The 21120-nt window shown below is 33.0% G+C and overlaps 1 protein-coding gene across 14 annotated transcripts; it reads right to left on the bottom strand.

Moving 5' to 3' along the window:
• Positions 1-390: 390 nt before the first annotated feature.
• On the bottom strand, positions 391-16733 carry LOC107893937 (putative E3 ubiquitin-protein ligase LIN-1). 14 transcript variants are annotated; one of them, XM_041115868.1, is made up of 12 exons: positions 16490-16733; positions 16078-16235; positions 15863-15925; positions 15432-15780; positions 3850-5580; positions 3252-3521; positions 3128-3155; positions 2394-3042; positions 1589-1733; positions 1185-1442; positions 754-1060; positions 391-678 (listed from the first exon to the last, which is right to left on the bottom strand). In XM_041115868.1, exons 5-12 carry the CDS (start codon positions 5410-5412, stop codon positions 560-562), a joined length of 3339 nt encoding a protein of 1112 aa, XP_040971802.1. In that variant the 5' UTR covers positions 5413-5580; positions 15432-15780; positions 15863-15925; positions 16078-16235; positions 16490-16733; the 3' UTR covers positions 391-559. The 14 variants fall into 14 exon arrangements, 8 of the variants coding, with proteins under 8 accessions (XP_040971802.1, XP_040971801.1, XP_040971800.1 ...); XM_041115867.1 differs by having other exon boundaries at positions 16049-16220; positions 16490-16728; XM_041115866.1 differs by having other exon boundaries at positions 16049-16235; positions 16490-16727.
• Between the last annotated feature and the right edge of the window lie 4387 nt (positions 16734-21120).

Consider the following 21120-nt stretch of genomic DNA (forward strand, 5'->3'; position numbering starts at 1 on the left):
TATTTTTTTTAATTTATGTAATTATATTAAGTGGTTTTATATATTTACAATTTCAATAACTAATAATATATTAAGTTTTTTTATGTAAAACTTTTAAAAGATATGATCAAATGAATTAATTTCACATTAACATACTATTATACTAATATATATTATTTTTATTATTATAGCATAATAATACTAATAAATTATTTTCACTGTTAGTTTAGTAATATAATTAATAATAAAAAATATACTCATCAATTAAAATGTTCTTTTTTTTTTAAACTCATGCTTTCATATGGATTATAGATTATTGGTAAGCTAATAAAAGTTACATAATTGTAAAAAAGTGTGACCAAGTATTGCTCGAAAACATAATTGTACTGTTGAGAAGAAAAACAAAAGACATCACCGGAAAGTCTTTCTATTGCTTTTGACAATGTTGTGATGACAATACTATCAATAGTTGGTTGTACGGATCACTTAGAAAACTAAAACTTTCTCTACATCTTTACAGCAACATATGGCATTTATCAAACTGGAATATTTTATATAGTAACATATTATATGTCTGCATTTAGAGGTCTGCTCCAGAAATTATGCCATGTAGCTCCTTTGCTGTCCATGTTATATCAGCAAGGCTTCTTAAAGGAACCACCATCTCTTCTGCAATTGTCATTAGCAAGACCCTGCATTCTGCCAAAATAAGGGGAGAGGTCATTTTATAGTTTAAAGCATAATATGAACTTCATTCTGAGAAAAGTAGCTAACCTGAAATTTTACTCAAGTTTAGCAAAGACATTGAAGCAAGAATCTTATGTTGAAGTTGTGCACCATTTTCCAGGCTTTGTTTCAGGTGGGAGATAAGTGAGCATAAGGTCCGCTGCAACTCAGCCTCAGTTTGTAAGGGAAGTGCACTGGTCAACCACGCAACACTAGTTAGGCAGGCAGTCACCAGATCCCGGTTTCCTGACCCTAAACACTTTGAGATTGCCTCTAAAAATGATACTTTGCCACTTCCAATTAGTGATGCTGACAAATTCCTCAACCACTCTGCAATGGCACATTCTTCATCTTCCTGCTTGGATGCAAACCTCAATAAAAATGAATCAGGACTTGAGGAGCAGTGCTCCTATATCTAATATGATTGTTATAGAAGAAAGGAAAAAGAATAGTGAACACGACCTCGAGAATAAACTTACCAATATAATACTGTCACCAATATCTAAATCCTCTTCCTTTTCAATAGAGTTCACTTCTGGACCATCATTGAACCCAGCTACCTTCAGAATCCAATCCTCTATCAATAACTTTCCTGACAAAGAAAAACGTCCACCCAACATAAGTAGTACTTTGCAACATTTTTCTCCAACCTCCCCATCAATCAAGCTGCTATCTAATGCTTCTGTAATGGCATCAACAGCCTCTTGTCTGTATAAGCCATATTTTCGAGGATCTACCTGCAGTATGCATTCATCTCAGTCTTGAAACAGTCTTCGTTCAATATTAACAAATGACAACAGAATAAAAGATCTAGAAACAATCACAACATTCACTGCCAAAGGAAACAATAATATGAATCTACTACTAAACCCAAAAAGCTTACCAGCAGATCTATGTTCAACAAAAGTGTGGCACCCAACGGTCTTTGGATAGGAGGAGAATTTAGGAGATGATCATGAAGAGCATGCATAATATTCATTATCTCTTCACTCTGAAACTCACTTAGAAGTAGTGGGACATATTTCCTCCTGTTATGACGAAAATGAGACTTGGAATCAGTGATAGCTGGAACCGGGTGATGCTCAACCGAGTCAAATATCAAATGAAATCTCACATTTTCACTCTTATATACGTTTGCTCAAGTGTTTTGTTTATTTTTTTCTTTAATGTCATTTCCACAATAGGGGAACTTTATTGACAATCTCCCTACACTTCTCACACTATCTAAAAGTAATATTGATAGATTTCATAATTTTTATTTCCAATTATTTTATAACATGTTAAAACACAACAAAATGATAAGATAGACAGAGCATCTTTCAAAAAATATTGGACAAGTCATCAATAGTAGTAATAATACTAGTTAGGAAAGAGAATCATAACATGATTAAGGGGAGTTTGAGTTCTAAGTAAGAAAATGGAACAGGAATTTCTGAAACTCCTGCTAGATCTCTCCAACCTCACTGGGAATAGGATATATATGCATGCTTTCATTCCTCATTTGACAATGCACACACTGACAACGTGAGGAGAGTGAAGTGGAGTGGAAAGATTAGCAGGAACTTTTGTGAGAGTTGAATCGAACATTTGCATATAATTTTTTTTCCTATCTACCCTATCAGTGCTGCACAGAATGGGAAGGAAGAAATCATGTCGAAACTGTCATAGATAGATTAAATATCACAAACCTGCTCAAGCATATCAGTTCTGTCAGTAACAATACCGCATTTGTTCTCAAGTTAACTTGCTTGCTGCAAACCAGCTCAAAAAGACATCTTTTGTTAATGTCTCTTGCTATGTGATATTTGCAAACTGAATCTGCTTCAATGCAGCAGGAAAGAATTGCTGCAATACGTATTTTCTCTTCCACATTTCCAGCTTTAAACCTTTGAAGAAGAAATGGTAAACCCCCAAGAGAAATTAGGTGTTTGGTATTCCTTGTTCTTTCTTCTTTGCTTAAAGTAGTAAGAAATTGGTCTAATATGAATATAGCTGCTTCCTCTCTCCCTGGTAAGCCATGTTCCCTTGAGTTACCAACTATCAGAAAGGCCAATGCCAAGTTTTTCCTACAAATTTCCAATTTCCAACTATCGATTACATGTTTCAAAATAATGTTGGTTAGTGGAACAGACAGATATTCCAACAATTTTCCTGTTACTGGACAAGTTCTGTTTCCCTGATCAAACCACTCCTTGATGGCTACTCTCTCAAAGGTTTGACCCGTCTCCAGGGTTACTGGGTCTTCGAAAAACTTTCCTGTCAGAGGGCAAATAAAGTCACTGCGCATGCTTGAGAATGAGGATTGTTCATGAAAACGTCTGTAAGTTTCATGCAACTCTGCACCGAGACAAGATCAATATGGGCAATCAATTCAAAACCTTGAATATAAAGCAAAAGCATTCATAACGTATTCCCCTCATACCTTCAAAAGTAGGCCTGACTGTTGTTGGCTGCCCCAGTGAAATAAAAGAGCTTAGTAGTAAATAAAACACAGCAAGTATACTACAGATAAAAATGGAACAGGGTTAAAAAAATAGAAGAGTTACATATGCAATAGAATTGTGGTGCGGATCCTCACTAAGATTTGGAGGACCAGAGAGAGTAAGATCATATGTGATCCTAGTTTGTTGCAACTCAAATGCAGGTTGTGCTAGCCTCTTGAGCATGAGTTCATTGGCAGTTAAAAGAACAGGTGCATGCAGCTTATCGTAATCTTGTGCAGTTGACTGCAATGTATTATAAGCTTCTTTTACTTGCAGTATACTTGGTCCTGGCAGTCTCCATTCTTCCTCAGCTGTTGAGGAGCTGCCATCTTCCTGCAGCATATTTAAATTCTGAAAAGGGTTGCTTAAAAACAATTGTCTGACATTTCTTTTTTATTATATTTGACTTTGTCCTATTTTGCTCAATCAATAATGGACACTGCAAATATGTCAAATACAGCATGCAACAGAATACAATATAGTCCTGGACATTACAAAATGCAAAGATATATATATTAGGGAACAAGGCTTGACCATGTAGTACTGGACCTTTGTGAAAAAGGAGAAACAATAAACTGTAAGCGAAAGGAAGGAAAAAAGGGCCACATGAATTTGCAAAGGAAAAAAAAATGAAGGTTGATGTTTGTTGAAAGTTACTTACAAGAAAGGATGCATCATCCTGCGGACTTTTGGAGGAAGCTTCACCATTAGTTTGGTATGGATATTTAACTGTCTCTGAAGAGCATGTTAATGTTTGTTTAACATAAATAGTAGAGCCATCTGAGCTTCTCCCACATGTATCATAGTAATGTGACTCATTATCTTCGGTTTCCTCCAGTCCAGGTTTACTGGATCGTCCAAATACAGCATCATATAACTTTTTACTCACCATTGGCTGCGCTGAGCAAGGACTAGTTGGACTAGCTAGATCTGGAGAACGAGCAAGTGAATCATTATGCTGAATGTTTCCAACTGATATGGATGGAACATGGATGGAAGGAAAAGGAGGAGCTTCAACCCCCTCTGAGAGCCAATCCTTGTAATAAGCAGCTAATTGGTAAGTGCTAGAATCCATAATTTCATTGTACACTTTCTCAAGAAGCTTCAGTTTCCTCTCCCTGTTTGGTGCATCTGATAGAGAACTAGCTTCCTGATTGTACCAACCCTTGAGATGGGAAAGATGTGGAAAAAATACATCTTCCCACAGTTTGGGCAATAGATACATCCGTGCCTGAGAAGGTGAATCACAAAACACTTGCAAAAGATGCCTTGCAGAAATCCTGTCTTTCTTTTGTAGCTTATATATCACACTGAGGTAAAGATGAGCACATGAGGACAGCATAGCATATGGAGCCCCGTGCATGAAGCCATCCTTCAGATCATTTGAGTTCAAACCAGTTATCACACTAAGCTGCAATGAAGCTTTTTTCAATTCCCTTGCACTTACAGACTCTCTAACGGCTTTTTCTACAATCTGAATTGCTTGTTCAAGGTTGACAATGACTTTTTCTTCAATGTCATAGTCTTGTAATCTGATAAAGTTGAAGGAAGAAAAACATTTGAGATGAAGGGCAGTCTGAAATTCCTCATCTTGGAGAAAGCATTCAATATAGACACTTAAGATGGATACAATAGCTTGAACAGCAACTTCATCGAGTGCAGGTTGAGGAACTGTTGGTACCAAATCATCACACTTTTCAGGCTGGCCATCTTTATAGCTTTTGCTATTTTGTGAACCTCTATTAGATATGTCATAAGCAGCACCCTGCTGCTTCAGGCTGTTTTGTTGCTTATCACTATAGCTTCTTCGGCCAAGTAGTTGTTTAGTAGAAGCATTATCATTCCTCTTATCTCTTCTTCCTAAACTATGCTGCCCTACCTTGGCAAATACATCCTTTACTCTCTCAGTTTCTTCCTCAACAATCTCAAAATCTCTTCCTTCAAGTCTGCCTTTATTTTCTTTCTTCAATTCAGCATTCAGTTTCTCTCTTCTAACAAGATAATCTCTTGGCCTCCTATATGTAGTACTATCACTTGTTGACAATTCACCTTTCAAGCTGTACCAAGATGCATCAGACCTTGTTCTCTCAGTCTTAACTTGGTAGCTAAATGGAGAATCTGTCTTGCTCGAAGATTCTAACCTGTTGGATGATCTGGATTTCGTGACTGATTTTCTTCCTCTAAACCCTTCCTCTGCAAGAAGCTCCTCCAAAGATGATGCCATATCTTTACGCTATTAGAGTTCCCCACTGTATGCTGAATACTGTTGCAAAGATAAATTTGAAGAGACCAGAAATATAGTACCCGTTGAAATCAATTGTCTTCTATCAAGTGCCCATTAAAAGACAAGATGATTCAAAGAAGGCCAGCAACATGCAACCAATAACATCAACTGGGAAAGAAAATTGAGTTGATTTAGGCCATATAATAGTAGTCTAAATAGCCACAAAATTACTTCATCTGAATGAGATTTGATTAGAATACATTCATTTTTACCATTCAAGGGAAAACTCCATAGAAATTTCACTACTAAATGCTTGCATTTGGGCCAAAGAAAAACTCTACTCTAGCAATGCTTGACCAGAACGTCTTGTAGACCTACCTTTTGAGAAACAGAAAGATAAATATGGTGAAACTACCTAAATTACCTTACTAAAGTAAACATTCAACAATAAAATTACAGTATTTTCCATCAAAATAATGAAAAAAAGATAAATATGGTGAAACTACCTAAATTACCTTACTAAAGTAAACATTCAACAATAAAATTACAGTATTTTCCATCAAAATAATGAAAAAGATAACCCCTTTTTTCTATCTACTTCAAACTTACTTTCAATCAATTAAAAAGAAAAACATAAACGGGAAATAAAAAAAGTACAGACACTTACTTTTCACTCATAAAATCCACTTTTCAATCTCATCCAATAAGTTGGAAACAGAATTCAACAGAAACTGGAAACTCAAAACCTGCTAATGGACAGTATAAACCGAGTAGAGGAGGCTTAATGGGTGGAAAGCAAATATGAAGAATAATGAAGAGTCGTAGGATGTTAAAAGAATGGAATATATAAGCAGGAAATGCTGAGAGAGGAAAAGCCAAGGGGTTATGTATGAGTAGTTGTTTCTGTCTATTAAAAAAGATGGGGACTGCAAAAGAACAGACGGAAAAGAAAAGCCAAAAAGGAAGGGCGGATATGAAGGGACATACCACTGGGCAATAAGGCAAGAGCTTTGGCTTCGTGACTGACAAATGAAAGCAGACAAAATGGAGGCAAATTCTCTCCACCTTTGTAATGTAGACAATATACGTGTTTCGTATTTGCAACTTTTCTATTGTTTATTAATCAATTTACGATTTCAACAGTCATAACTGCCGCCTTTGAGTCGCTATCTTTTCTTGCATTGTATCCTTTCCCTGGGAATTAGCCGGTTGCTAACCAAAAATAATCCTTACATTCCCTTTGACCCATGTCAACAATTATAATATTATAATAATAACTGGAACCCATTGTTAATAACTTATGTTTAATATTTATTTACAATAATATAATTTTAGAATCAAAGGAATTTATATGGTAACATTAGATTTGTTAAATTCATTTTAATTCTTATTTTTAAAGAAATTCTAATAAAATATCTTTTTTTTTTCTAAAAAATGGTAATTCCTTTTCAATAGATTTATTAACTTTCTGTCATTATTTTATAAAAAATCGTATTAAAAAATATATTTTAAAAAAAATCATAATACAATATATATATATTTAAAATTGGTAATTCCTTTTCATTTTATAAATCTATAAGCTTTTTTTTATTTTATAAAATAATATTTTTCATTTTAACATTTTTAATACAATCACTTAAAACTCAATTAATTAGATATTGAATTAAGAAAAAAACATAAATTCAAAAGAGTCATTAAACAAATAACCAACATTTGTTTTACAAATACCATTTCTAAAATAGAAAGTGCAATGACTAAATTATAAAATGACTTAATATATGGCACACCTCAAAATATATACGGTTGGATGAAATAAATAATTAAAAAAATGATTAGGTTTGATGGTTAATTGTTTAGTGCACTCCTTAGAAGTCATCGGTTCTATTCACTCTTCTTCCATTTCTTCCATTTTTATTTTCATCAAACTAAGATAAAAAAAAATTAAAACAAATATTATTTGGAATAAAAACCTATTAAGAGTGGGCAACAGCCCAATGGTTAAACATCTACATCTTTCTCGCGATATACTTTAGACTTTAAATTTTCGCAAGATTAACTATAAACACCCAAAGTATACGTGATAGGGGTAGAGTCACCCACTGTTCAGGGCGAGAACTTAATTCTTTAGGAAAAGTACTTTGAAAATACTACCCCAATGATAGCAGAGGCTATGAGAACGGCAATGATGTCGTGACACAAGCAATGTTGAAAGTGTTGCAAAGGGTTATTGGAGCCCAAACTGGAATGGGGAGTCGTGAATCTATTATGGAGAGACTCCGATCAAATGGGGTCAAACCATTTAATGGAGTTGTTGGGACGACTTCTACTGTGGTTGAATATTGGATGGAATCAACAAAGAGAATTTTGGAGGATCTAGATTTGTACTCCAGTAAAGGGAACCATGTCCTTATTAAGGGAAGAAGCCTATTGTTGGTGGCAGTCAGTGGCAAGAAGTACGTAGGCTGAACATATAACCTAGGAACATTTCCAAAAGGCCTTCCAAAAGAAATATCTAGGTACTAGGTACGTGAAAACCTACGGACTCAAATTTATCGAGTTAAAACAGGGAGATAAGAAAATACGAGGCTAAATTTTTTTGGCTCAGCCGTTATGCCCAAGGAATGGTCATCGCAGAGCAGGATAAGAGAATAAGGTTCAAAAATGGGCTATGATACGATCTCAAAATACATTTCTCCACATCAGAATCGAGTGTATGAAACCTTAGTGGAAAAAGCTAAAATCGTAGAAGAGATCAAACAAGTGAAACGCAAAAAATGAGAGAAGAGTAAGGCCCCGGTAAAGAGAGATTCTAGTTCCACTTGTTCAAATACTCGTCCCATCAAATGAATCAGGGAGGTTAGTCCATAACAAGGGGTTGCTACAACTAATCCTATAGGTAAGACTCCTAATTGTACATATTGTGGAAAACATTATTTGGGTGAGTGTTGGAGGAAATTGTCGGCACCCAATTTTGAGTCGGCACCTAAAACCAGAGATCGGGTCAGTTACTTCTAAGGGGCCAAGGCTAAAATAGGGCAGCAAACACCATAGCAAATGGTGTGAACTAAACTGAGGTTAGACAACATATCCTTGTTTATACCATCAGAGGTCATGAGGATAGAGAGGAGTCCAATACCATAGTAGGTATTTTGCCCTAATAGACATAGGACCCACTCATTCATAAGTTATTTATAATATGTCTGATAAATTAAATAATGAAATAGAGAGAACCACTACTGATATTATCGTAGTAAGGCATAGGAAGTTTAGGGAGAAGTATTATATGGAATTGCATAAGAATCAAAGTTGCGTAGCAAAAGCATGGAGGTTGGTTTGAAAGGAGTAATAACGGATATTGTGATTAAGTAATTGTTGTGTCAGTAGGAAAATTTCTAGGATGAAATTTCTTTAAGGAGTGGAGAATTGTCACACCTCAAAATAACCAAAAAAATGATTAGGCTTAATGGTTAAGTGCTTAGTGCACTCCCTAAAAGTCCTAGGTTCTATCCACTCCTCTCCCATTTCTTTGATTTTTATTTTCAACAAACTAGGATGAAAAATCACTTTAAAAAAAATATTATTTAGAGAAAAAACCTATCAAGAGTGGGCAGCAGTCCAATGGTTAAACTTCTACTCCTTCCCCTTGCTTACTTATGTTTGAGTCACACATTCTCCTCCATTTCATTTTAAATTTCAACCAAATTTGAGTAATTTACCATGTAGGCCCTTAAGATTTGAAAACCCTAAGTATTTAATCCTTCTTTTCCTAATTACCCTAAGATTTTGATTTCTTTTCTATTTCAACTTGAGTTCTCCCTCTTTTCCCTTTATAATCTTCTTCTTTTTTTCTCCCCATTTTCTTTTCATCAAATTTTTCATTCCAATGCTGAAATTACTTTTTTTCTTTAATCAAAATCTATTCCCAATTTCAACTCATTTTTTAATCGAATCCGTAATCTCTATTAGAAACATTCTTTGATCGTTGCCAAGAATCAGTAAGTATATTTCAATTCCGATGGTTGATATCAAATCTTTATAGAACTCTATCTAATTATAATCTTATGGTGATTAAACAATCTTTCTCGATTTTTTATCAAATCTTTTGACAATTTTATTTTATCTTAAAATCAACCATTAATCCTTGTTTAAATCTCGTTTGAATGACCTATTTTAGGTGCATTGGATCAAACTTGATCGAGAGGGACATTAATCGAGCTCCTGATGAAAGGTGTGTGTTCTTTTACAAGCGAATCATGGCAAACCATGCCTAGGATTAAGACCACACAGTCTGCCATGTAGGAGTGTGGGCCACACGACCATGTCCCCTTGAAACCCTAGGATATTTGATCCTCACACGACCTAAGACCCTCCACATGGCTGTATATCCCTTATACCTTGATTTTGCAATTGTCGCACAACCTTAATCTGTTACATGGCCATGTGCCCCTATTTTTTAGATTTTACAGTTTTACCTAGAATTTTATGTTTTGATCAGTTTAGTCCTTAAATGATCCTCGAACTATTTTAATGTTTATTCTATTCAATTAAGTCCCTGATAATATGAATAAATGTTAGAACCCATGACTTAATTGGCTGAATTAATGTTATATATATAATTGCATGAATTGAGAATAATATATATGTCTATCGTATATGTATTTTTGATTGTACATACAACCTAACTTATGTTATCGTTAAACTGAACTCATGATAAGCATGCCTTTTGCTACTGAATCAATCTATTATAGGCATAATATTTGCCACCGAATCAAACTTTTATAAACATAATGGTTCTATTGTAATGTTCTATTAAAAGCGTATTAAATGCTACTGTATTGATCTATTTTAAACATGTCTATTATAATATTTTAGATTTATTATTTGAAATTTTCCGTTATTCAGAAACCGTAATGTTTTTGTTTAAACTGTGGTATAAGACTTAAAATTTTTTTTAGAGATTATTTAGCATGTAAGACCTTTAAATTTTGATTAGGTTATTAAAATTAAGGAATTTAATTATATATGCATAAAATACAACTTCTACTAAAACTAAGATTAGGTATCAATTTATTTGCTGCTAGATCATAAAATTTGAAGTATTAAATAAACCGAAAATTAATTAAGTTCTCAAAAGTAGTCATCTCAAAAGTAGTCACCATTATGTAGGAAAATTAAGCTAAATCAGTTTTTGTTAAACTTGTATACTTTTTTTTTTAAAATAGATTAAAGATTTTACCAAAATAAACAAAATTTATAAAAATAACTATTTTATAAATCTCGATTGCTACTAAACCATTTCAATGACTGATATAATTTCCTGAATTCAAGCCTAACGTCTAGGCCAAATTAGTGAGGTTACAATATAATTTAGTTAATACTTACAACTAAACTCGGGCCTTGCATATGTATGCAAGCTAATATATATCACTAATTTTAATGCGACATGCTACACGTGACTATTGTTATATTTTAGCATAATAAACTAATTTAATAATTTACACACAAATATTTATAAGTAAAAGAATTTAAAAAATATTTTAAATTTGAATTCAAAATATAAATACATAAAATAATGAAATAAAAACAAAATATGATTCAAATGTAAATCTAGTAATATAATAAGTGATTAATTACTATAGAAAATAAAAATTTTATCATTGTATCTTAACTTTACTATTCATATATCTTCTTTTAAAATGGTTCAGTTTTAAATCACTGTCATCAAATCACAATATATTTTATTTAATAGTTTTTTTATAAATATATAATTAAAACAATCAGTGTTATGGGACTAAATTAAAAATCTCTCTATTTTAGTCCAAGAGTGCTTTGCTTAGAGTCCTAGAGAAAGCAGTAACTGCTGTAGCTTGGGATGGAGGAAAGTGGTGGCGGCAATAGAGAGGGGACAGATGAGATCTCTTTCTGACAGAAGAACTCATTCAGTTATCAGTTAAAAGTTCGATGGTAGTACCGGGTGCAAGTCCAACCCTGATCTGTACAATCTGGACAACAAAATTATACAACCTAGAAAGTTTTAGGGCACAGATGAAAAGCATATGGAAGACAAGGAAGAAATTTGAAATTCAGATGGCTGGGCAAAATTTATTCCAGATTGTGTTTGATTTAAAAGAAGACCTGGATACAGTAATGGAAAGGAGGCCATGGCTTTTCCGTAAAAATCTTATATTATTTGACAGATTAACTAAACATATAGAAATGAACCAATTACGGCTCAATTCTTCACCGTTTTGGATTAAAATAGGCTCATGTTTATCAAAATTTGACAAAAAAAACCTTCTTCATGCAATTGGAGTCACGTTTGAAGAGGTAATCAGATCTGAAATTATTGGTGATTCATGTCGCCTTAGGATAAATCTTAATGTGTAGCAACCTCTTCGACGAGGTATTTTTGTTTCAATAGATAATATAAATAAATCATGGATTTCGTTCAAATATGAGAAATTACCAATATTTTGTTTTGGATGTGGAATAATGAGGCATGATTTTAAGGGTTGTCTTCAACTAAGTCCTGCAGAAAAGAGTAAATTTAGAGACGATCCACCATACTCTGCAGCATTAAAAGTATAATCAAATTTAGTTGGTAAAGAAAATATGAAATTTAATGCATTTTTTAAAAAGGCGGCGTCCCAATATTCTTATACTGGTCGTTCAGAGTCACCATTGAATTATGCCAAAGTAGCAGTAGATGGTAATAATATGTTTTGGAGGTCTCTTGAGAATTTAAAATTGGTGGGCTCGAAGGAAGCGTCAACAGAACAAGGGGAAGGAAATACAATTAATAAAGATGAAATAGTAAATGCAAGTAACAGCAAGCTGGCTACAAATCTGAATTCAGCAAAAAGGGCATCCTGGAAAAGAATATATCCAGTGGCTGGGTTGAATCAAAAAAAGGAAGAATGCACTTCAAGGAAGAGGAAATCCTCAGAAGAGGAAATCAGAGTTTTCAGCACAGAAGTTGAATATGACGATGGAGTAAAAAGACTGAAACATGAAGAAGTAGCAGATCAAAGTGTTGGTCGAACAAGTATGGAGATAGAAAATCTAGAGCAGAGTGTAAACTCAAATTTTATAGGATCAGTGGCTGGCAAGAGGCAAGCCGACCGAACACAAAGAAAATCTTAAGCTGGAATGTCCGTGGATTGGGGAGTCCACGGGCTGTAAGAAGGCTGCGGTATTTTGTAAAGTAGCACAATCCCCATCTGGTCTTCTTTATGGAGACAAATATTGATAAAAACCGTATGGAAAAAGTTAGGAGTTGTGGACTACTGAACGGGATCAATGTTGAGGTAGAGGGTTCTCGAGGTGGATTATGTTTGGCACGGAAAACGGATACCTCTGTCAATTTGAGAAGTTCTTCAAAAAGTCACATTGACGTCACATTAAAGGAAGAAGGTGTCATAAAAGAACGGAAATTTACGAGATTTTATGGCTCACCATATGTTCATAAAAAGAATAATTCGTGGAATCTGCTAAGATACCTGGGTCAACAACAATCTTTCCCATGGCTAGTAAGCGGAGATTTTAATGAAATCATGTTTTCTTTTGTAAAAAGTGGGAGCTTACCAAGGGAGGAGAGACGAATAGAGGACTTTCAATTAGAGGATATAAGGTATTTAGGGGTTTGGTTTACATGGGAAAGGGGAAACTTGTTGGAAACAAATATAAAAGAAAGACTTGATAGGGGTGTGGCGAATGAAAAATGGAGGTAGCTATTTCCAACAGGATACGTCCAGCATTTAACCCACTCATTGTCTGATCATTGCCCAATTCTTTTGAATATAGACAGCAGTAACTTGTATAGGGGAAATTCAATGTTTAAATTTGAGGCGTGGTGGATCATGGAGGAGTCTATAGAGGAAGAAATTAAGACATTATGGGAATCAAAAGTAGGCATACTAAATGAAAAACTTGAGAGATTGCAGATACATTTAAAGAGCTGGGTAGGAAAAATTAAAAAAAGGGTCAAGAGGAAGCTTACTAAGGACTTAGAGATACTGATTGTGAAAGAAAGGGATGGTGATACGATGACAAAGATTATTGATACTAAAATTCATCTCAATATGGAAATTGATAAAGAGGAAATGTACTGGGAACAGAGGGCAAGGGCAAACTGGCTCAAACTAGGAGATAAGAATTCAACCTTTTTTCAGAAATATGCCTCAAATCGTAAACGAATAAACACAATATCAATGCTTGAACTCGATGAAGGAGGAGAGGTTACTGAAGAAATAAAGATTCATGAGGCTGCCACATCATTTTTACTGAAGCTATTTACGTCAATCGGTGTTAGAGACCCATCTTATCTACTAACGGGTATTGAAAACAATATTTCGCAAGATATAAATACTTTTCTACTGTCAACATTTATAGCAGATGAATACACAACTTTAAAAGGGATGGGGCCTATTAAAACACCAGTACCCGATGGTTTTCCCACATTATTTTTCCAAAAATTCTGGCACATCGTAGGTAAAGACGTCACAACTTTTTTTTTGGAAATTTTGATTGAAGATAAATGTTTTGGATTTTTCAATTCAACGGATATAGTGCTTATCCCAAAAACCTCAAACCCCACAAACCTTGTTAATTACAGGCCTATTAGCTTGTGAACAGATATTTACAAAACTGTGGCCAAGACAATAACCAATCGACTCCAAGAAGTAATTGGGAGATGCATTGATATGACTCAAAGTGCTTTTGTCCCTGGCAGATTAATCATTGATACTGTGCTTTTAGCTTATGAAATTTTGCACTCTCCAACTAAAGCGTACAGGAAAGGATGGATATATGGCAGTGAATTTAGATATGAGCAAAGCCTATGATAGAGTTGAATGAGACTTTTTAAAAGAAATAATGTTAAAGATGGGTTTTGCTAGGGAATGGGTGGCATTGATTCTGAAATGCATTACCACAACTTCGTATGCAGTAAACATTAATGGAGGAAGGGGAAAAATTTTTAAAAATACTAGAGGGTTGAGACAAGGAGACCCTCTGAGTCCTTTTCTTTTTCTTTTATATAGTGAGGGGCTTTCATCGTTGATGAGATTGAAAATAAGAGGTCTGATTAAAGGTGTCAAGGCTAGCAGACGGGGTCTAGCAATTTCACACTTGCTTTTTACAGATGATTATATATTGTTTGGAAAAGCAACTTGTAATGGAGCGATAGCCTTAAAAGATATTTTGAAGGAATATGAAAAGTGCTCAGGACAATGTGTGAATTTTAACAAATCTACAACTTTTTATAGCTCGAATACATTGGAGGAGAGAAAATATGAAACTTCGGCTTCGCAATTCTACGAATCCAGAAAAATATTTAGGACTTCCCAATGTGGTTGGCAAACAAAAGAAAGAATCTTTCCAAAATCTTAATGAGAGGGTCCAAGCAAGAATTGAAGCCTGGAGTGTCAGATTATTATCACAAGGGGGAAGGAGGTTTTTATCAAATTAGTGCTTCAGTCAATACCCACTTATGTTATGTCTTGTTTTCTTCTTCCGAAATCTTTCTGTGGGGACTTAAAAAATATCTTTACTAAATTTTAGTGGCAACAGGGATATGGGAAAATAGTAATTCATTGGTGCCAGTGGAAATTTCCATGTCAATCGAAAGAAGAGGGTGGAATGGGTTTTCAGAGTCTGACCCAATTTAATACTTCATTATTAGGAAAGCAAGGATGGAGAATCTTAAATAGTCCAAATTCTTTAATCGCGTAAGTCCTTAAAGCGAAATATTTTCCAAATGAGAAATTTTTAAATTCTCGATTGGGGAACAATAGCTCGTATACATAGAAAAGTATATGGGCGGCAGAAGGAATTTTGGGGGAGGGACTTTGCTGGAAGGTGGGTAGGGGCATGGATATCTCGGTTCTTCATGATGCGTGGATTCCGGATAAAAGAAATTATAGATTACCGTCAATTGTTAATAATTTATGTGATTTTAAAGTTGCTGAGCTTATTGATGTTCATAATAGAAGCTGGAAATGAGAGAAGATTGTCAATACCTTTCCTCACAAAGTAGCTGAGAAGATTCTGCATATTCCTCTGGTGAAAGCTCCTCATGATGATTTCCTGGCTTGGAGTGGTGAACTCTCGGGAGAATACTCTATCCGTAGTGCCTATAAACAAGGTTGGAAGATCCTAGTGCTTATGCTTTACAGACCGACTACAACAATTTCTATAAAAAACTATGGCTATCTACCCTCCAAAATTAAGATTACAGTTTGGAAAATCTCCTGGAATTATTTGCCTACACGAGCTAACATGCAATACAGAAAGCTAATTACTAATATGCAATCTGCCCTCGATGTGAATCAGCAGTGGAAACAATGGACCATCTCTTCTGGGAATGCCCTGTATCAATGACAATATGGATAGAACTATCATTCCAGAAGCTTCTATAGGAACCTAATATGGAATTTCTACAATGGCTAACCTGGGTGTTTGCCCAGAATAATATTTCCTTGTGTAGATTATTTTGTTGCGCGTTATAGGCAATCTGGGGAGAAAAAAACAATAGATTACATAAGAAAGTTAGTAGATCTGGGAAAGAAACTGCAAATTTTGTCCAGAGCTACATCAGTGAGGTAGATGGGAATGAAAAAGAAACACAAAAAATTACCCAGGACGTCAGTAAATGGAAACATCCACCTGATCAGATAGTGAAGATTGATTTTGACGCAGCATATGATAAAAGATCAGTCAAGCGGCTCCAGGGATAGTGGTTAGAAATAGTGGAGGAAAGGCCTTAATATCTTGCTCAGAGATTCATCACCAGATAGGCTCAGCTTTCACTGCAGAGGCACTCGCTTGTTGTAGAGCAGTCCAAATCGGGATGGAGATGAAATGGTCCAAGATCAATATTGAGGGTGATTCATTATCAATCATCAAGAAATGCAAGGAAAACAGAGAGGAAAAATCACATATCGGAGCATATATACATGACATCCAGCAAATAATGTTTAGATCTAGAAACTTAACGTTTGCATATATCCCAAGAGTAGCAAATATGTTAGCACATTTACAAGCCAAAGAATCAATGAAGAAAAGGGAGGAGATATACCTGGTGGATAGTGTTCCTAAATATGCCGAATTTCAGAGAGTAAATGATAGTGTGTGTGAACCGGATTGAAAATGGATAGAGAAGAAGAGAAAGAAAGGGAAGCTGTGAAAATGGGCAGATCAACAGACAAAGTGTTAAATGCCCCCTTTGGAATTGTGAAAACGTCTTGAAGAAGAAATGCCAGCCTAGCAGACAAGACGTGCAACAGGTTTTCTGATTGTGCAGAATAGGGGTTATAATTATGGTATTCTAGAATACTCTTAATTTAGTTTTTGAATTTCCTTTTGGGCCAAAGCTTAAGTGTTAGGCCTCTTTTTGTCTAGTTTATTTCTGTTTTGATTTGTTGGATATTACGTTTTATGGTCAAATAAGCCCAATCTGATTTTTGTCAAAAAAAAAAACAATCGGTGTTATATTAAATCAATATTAATTTTAATTTTAATTTTAAAATATAAATAAATATAATAAAAAATTAAAGCATAATATCAATAAAATAAATATGTAATGATTTTTTATTTTATTTTTTTCTATACGTATTAACACGTGAATTATTTAAAATACAAAAATTATATGTTTTACAAAAATTAACTAATTAATTTTGTTTAGTAATTTTAAAAATATGTAATTATTAATTTAATTGTAAGTTAAACTTTTAAATTATATATTTTCATTTTGGTATTAAAAATATTATGATATTTATATAAATATCTATTTTTTACTTTGTTATTAAGTTATACAAATTTGAGAATTTTTGTTATAAATTTACAATTACTTTTTATTATCATTTTTTATTTTTATGTTTTATATAATTTATTATTTTATGAAATAATGTTTTTATATTTTATTATAAATTATTTAGTACTCCTTTTATATTTATGTTATTAATTGCTTATAAAATATTGTTATTTACTGTTATGTTGTACATAAGTTGAAAATCAATTATAATTAGAGTTGTACATTGCCTGAGTCGAGTCTGTCCAAAAAAAATAAGAGAGTTTGGGTGAAAATATAAATTTAAAAAATGAGTTTGGACAAAAAAAAAGTTCATATAGAAAACGGGTTAGATCTCGGGTAATGTTTTTTTGGCCCCGAGTCCGACCCAACCTAAATTTTCAATAGAAAACCTTGCTGTTTTTGTTGTTATTTTCCCACTTTTTGCCACTATTTGTTATCATTTCACTATTATGTTGCTACTATTTTGTTGTTAATGTTTGGATATTGTATAACACTTACTTTATTGTTTATTTTGCTACTATTTTAGAGGCATTTACTTATTAAGCTCCACTTATCTTAGTGTTATTTAAATATAAACACTTTTTTAATTTATTTTCAATTTGTTGGGAAACATTTATTTTAATGTTTTAAGTATATTTGGTGTATTATATTTTTTAAATTTTTTTACATAAAATTGAAGTTAAAAAAATTAATACGGGTCAAGTCGGATTGGATCTAAATTTTAGCATTTTTATTCGGGCTGGGTTTAGACAAATATTTAAGCCCATTTTCTTGGTTAGACTAGACCAAAAGCTAACAATTGGACCTAAAATTTCATTAGGACCCGACTCAATTCATGAACAACTCTAAGTACAACTTAACATATTAGTAATTTTTTAAATTTAAAACATGCAACTTAACCAAATAATGTAATAAATATTATACAACAAAGCTTAAATTATAATTCCACTTAGATATAGTAAAAGTTATAATGCAATTAGTAATTTGATCTCCTGATATCAATCATGTACTATTATTGTATTTGTCTACAATTTTGTTAGCTACTATTAATATCATTACTATTTATATATAATTTATTATCAAGTTATTTATCATATGATACTATTTTTTTATAAAATTTATAAAATATTATTAATAAATTACACATCTTTCGACTATTTGAGAGATTTAAATTTAGTTATCAAACTATTAAAATTTATTAATTTGAGCACTACAATTAATAAAATAAAATTAGCAATTTAATAAGTGTTAGTATTATGCCATATATTAGGTAATATATAGTATTACCAATTCTTTAATGTATCACACAATATTTCTCACACTCTATTATAATTTTAAATCAAAAGAATAAAAAGCTTGATTACCATTTTTTTAATTATAATTATTTGTTTTGTTATTTTTATTAATAAATTACACAATTAACCATTCTACTATTTGAGAGTTTTGGACTCAATCACCCAACAATTAAAAATATAAATTTGGAAACTAACATTAATGACATACAAATTTTGGTAACCTAATTGTCAAAGACTAACAATTTGTTATACCTAAAAATATCAAGAGAAGATGCAAATTGGTATTTTAAAATTTCAACAAACTTTTCTACAATAAATGATTAAGGAAAGAAAAGTTTCAGCAATTGATTTATAGATGTTCGTCCCTAATTATTTATGTCCATTACCTTGGTATACCATAACCAAAGGTTTCTAAATTAAGTATACTTGAATTGTTACCTTTTAAGAAAAAATGTATAACATTTACAATTCATATCTTTTGAACAAGGCTAAGATTGAACACTAGTTCTTATGGCTTAATTAAAACTTGTCACACCCGAAAATTGGGTCTAGAAGGTTTGAGGATAAATGGGGATTTTAGCTCTAGTGAACTCGAGAATTTCGTTAGCATGGTATTCAGAAATGTTTTTGTCTATGACATTTTGGAAGTTAAAACAATTTTTGAAAATAATGTTCAAAAGAATTTCAATTCTGAAATAAAGACTGCTTTGTAAAAGGGTCTAAATTATTTTTAAAAGGCAATTAAACCAAATTTTAATTTTCACCCTATTTTCCCCCTTCATCCTTATAAAACCCACGTGAGTCTCTTCTCCATATTATTGTTTTGTCGTTCATTGCATTCCAAAGCTCCTCTCATCCAATTTTGATTCTCAAACTTCATTCCTTTGATTTCTATCATCACCCAATCAATAAACTTCCATAATATTTCAAGAAAAATACTCAAAACACCATAGATTTAGTCATCTCTCAAGCTTGTGGATTTTTGGGTTTTCGATCAAAAGTTTAGTTTTTCGTCAACTAAGGTAATGATTCAATTCCTTATTAGTTTTTTTATGTTATTTGATCCTTTAAATTGAGATTTTAGCCGTTAAATTGAATGTTTCGAATAAAAGTCAAAAATTGGGTCGTTAATGGTGGATTTTGGAATTTTGAATAAAAACGTGATTTCAAAGTATTTTTCAATTAGTTTTGAGGAGATTAAAAGGATTCTAAACTTACTTTGAAGTTTTGTTAAGTATTTCTTGGGTTTTAAAAGAATTTTGTGAAAATTTCCATGAACATGTCGAAAATTTTGATACCATGAATTGAGTAGTTTTGTGTAGTTTAAAGGTTAAAAATCTGTCGTAGGTGAATAATTAGATGAACGGAATCATTTTTAAATGAAAATATTAAGTATAGATCAAGATATTTGGAATTTAAGTTTGTTATGTCGAAGGTTTCGATTACTTCAGAACTTAGCTTAGGCTTATGTTTTTTATTGCTTGACTGGAGTCCTTAGCTAATTTTTGAATGTGTTGTTGTGCAATTTTTTTTTGTTAAAGCTTCAGATTCATTAAGACCATCTACGAGTTAAGGAAATGCTAGTTTGGGCTTTCGGCGAAAGCATATTTGGTTAGTGTTTAGAATAGTTGCTTGTTGACACGATCCAATGCGTTAATTGAGAATTTAGAAGTAGCCTAAACCCCTACTCTATATTCTGAGTGTAAGCTTTCTCATAATCATGAATTTATATATGAAAATATGTTTTGAATTTGTGGATTATAATGTGACATTACGATATGTGTAATAAGCTTATAATGGCTATAGTGAAAGATTAATTATGGGCATGATATACGTGTCATATGAAAATGAATATATTGTGCTTATAATGTGATTATGCAGAGATAAAGTGCAGTGAACAATAAGTAAATGTGTGTGTTAATAACAAATATTTCGGCCTTATGAATCTTGAGATCATTGGATATAGTTGGCATGCCATAGAATTGTGAGTATTTACCTATATAAGTTATGTGCTTTGGGTGTTGAGGCCTTGGGACATGTTGGACAGATAAGGGAATGTAAGCTAAGCTCCATTCAACGAGACATGTTTGATGTGATGGAGAGTGTTAGCTCTATACTTCACTTTTTTGGGATATGTTTGACTCTATGAGTCTTTTGGTGTGTTGGAGATCGGTGTATCCAATGAGTGGTGATAGAGCTCACTTTTACGTTTCATAGCTCAAGTGCCAAATTATCTATAAATATGTTTATGAGTATTGTGATATATGCTTCAATGTTATGTGATTATATGTGTAATGTGAGATATGCTTAAAAGTAGATGTGATTACAATGTAAATGAACTAGTAAATAATGCACGAGTGAAGTATAATATGACGCTAGAGTTGGAACTGTTGAGGTTGTTTTATATGATTGTTCCATTAATGCTTGATGAATTTTTTTCGTGGTAGTTGTTCTAGGCATTCACTAAACTTGTTAAGCTCACCCATTCCTTTTAATCCATTACAGATTAGTAGTGTTTTGGTGTGAGCGGTGTGGTTCCGAGGGGTGATCCAAGCAAGTCTTTTACGTTAATTCATAGGTGTTTATTATCCATTTATGATT

The sequence above is a fragment of the Gossypium hirsutum genome, chromosome A06 (genome assembly GCF_007990345.1).
Source record: "Gossypium hirsutum isolate 1008001.06 chromosome A06, Gossypium_hirsutum_v2.1, whole genome shotgun sequence".
Taxonomy (NCBI): Eukaryota; Viridiplantae; Streptophyta; class Magnoliopsida; order Malvales; family Malvaceae; genus Gossypium; species Gossypium hirsutum.

Bases quoted from the DNA above. Each gene is read 5' to 3' on its own strand.
- LOC107893937 (XM_041115868.1), bottom strand. From the start codon at position 5,412: ATGGCATCATCTTTGGAGGAGCTTCTTGCAGAGGAAGGGTTTAGAGGA. The intron at 1,443-1,588 runs GTAAGCTTTTTG...TGCATACTGCAG, and splicing joins TGTTGAACATAGATCTGCTG to GTAGATCCTCGAAAATATGG. The intron at 679-753 runs GTTAGCTACTTT...TTATTTTGGCAG, and splicing joins AAACTTGAGTAAAATTTCAG to AATGCAGGGTCTTGCTAATG.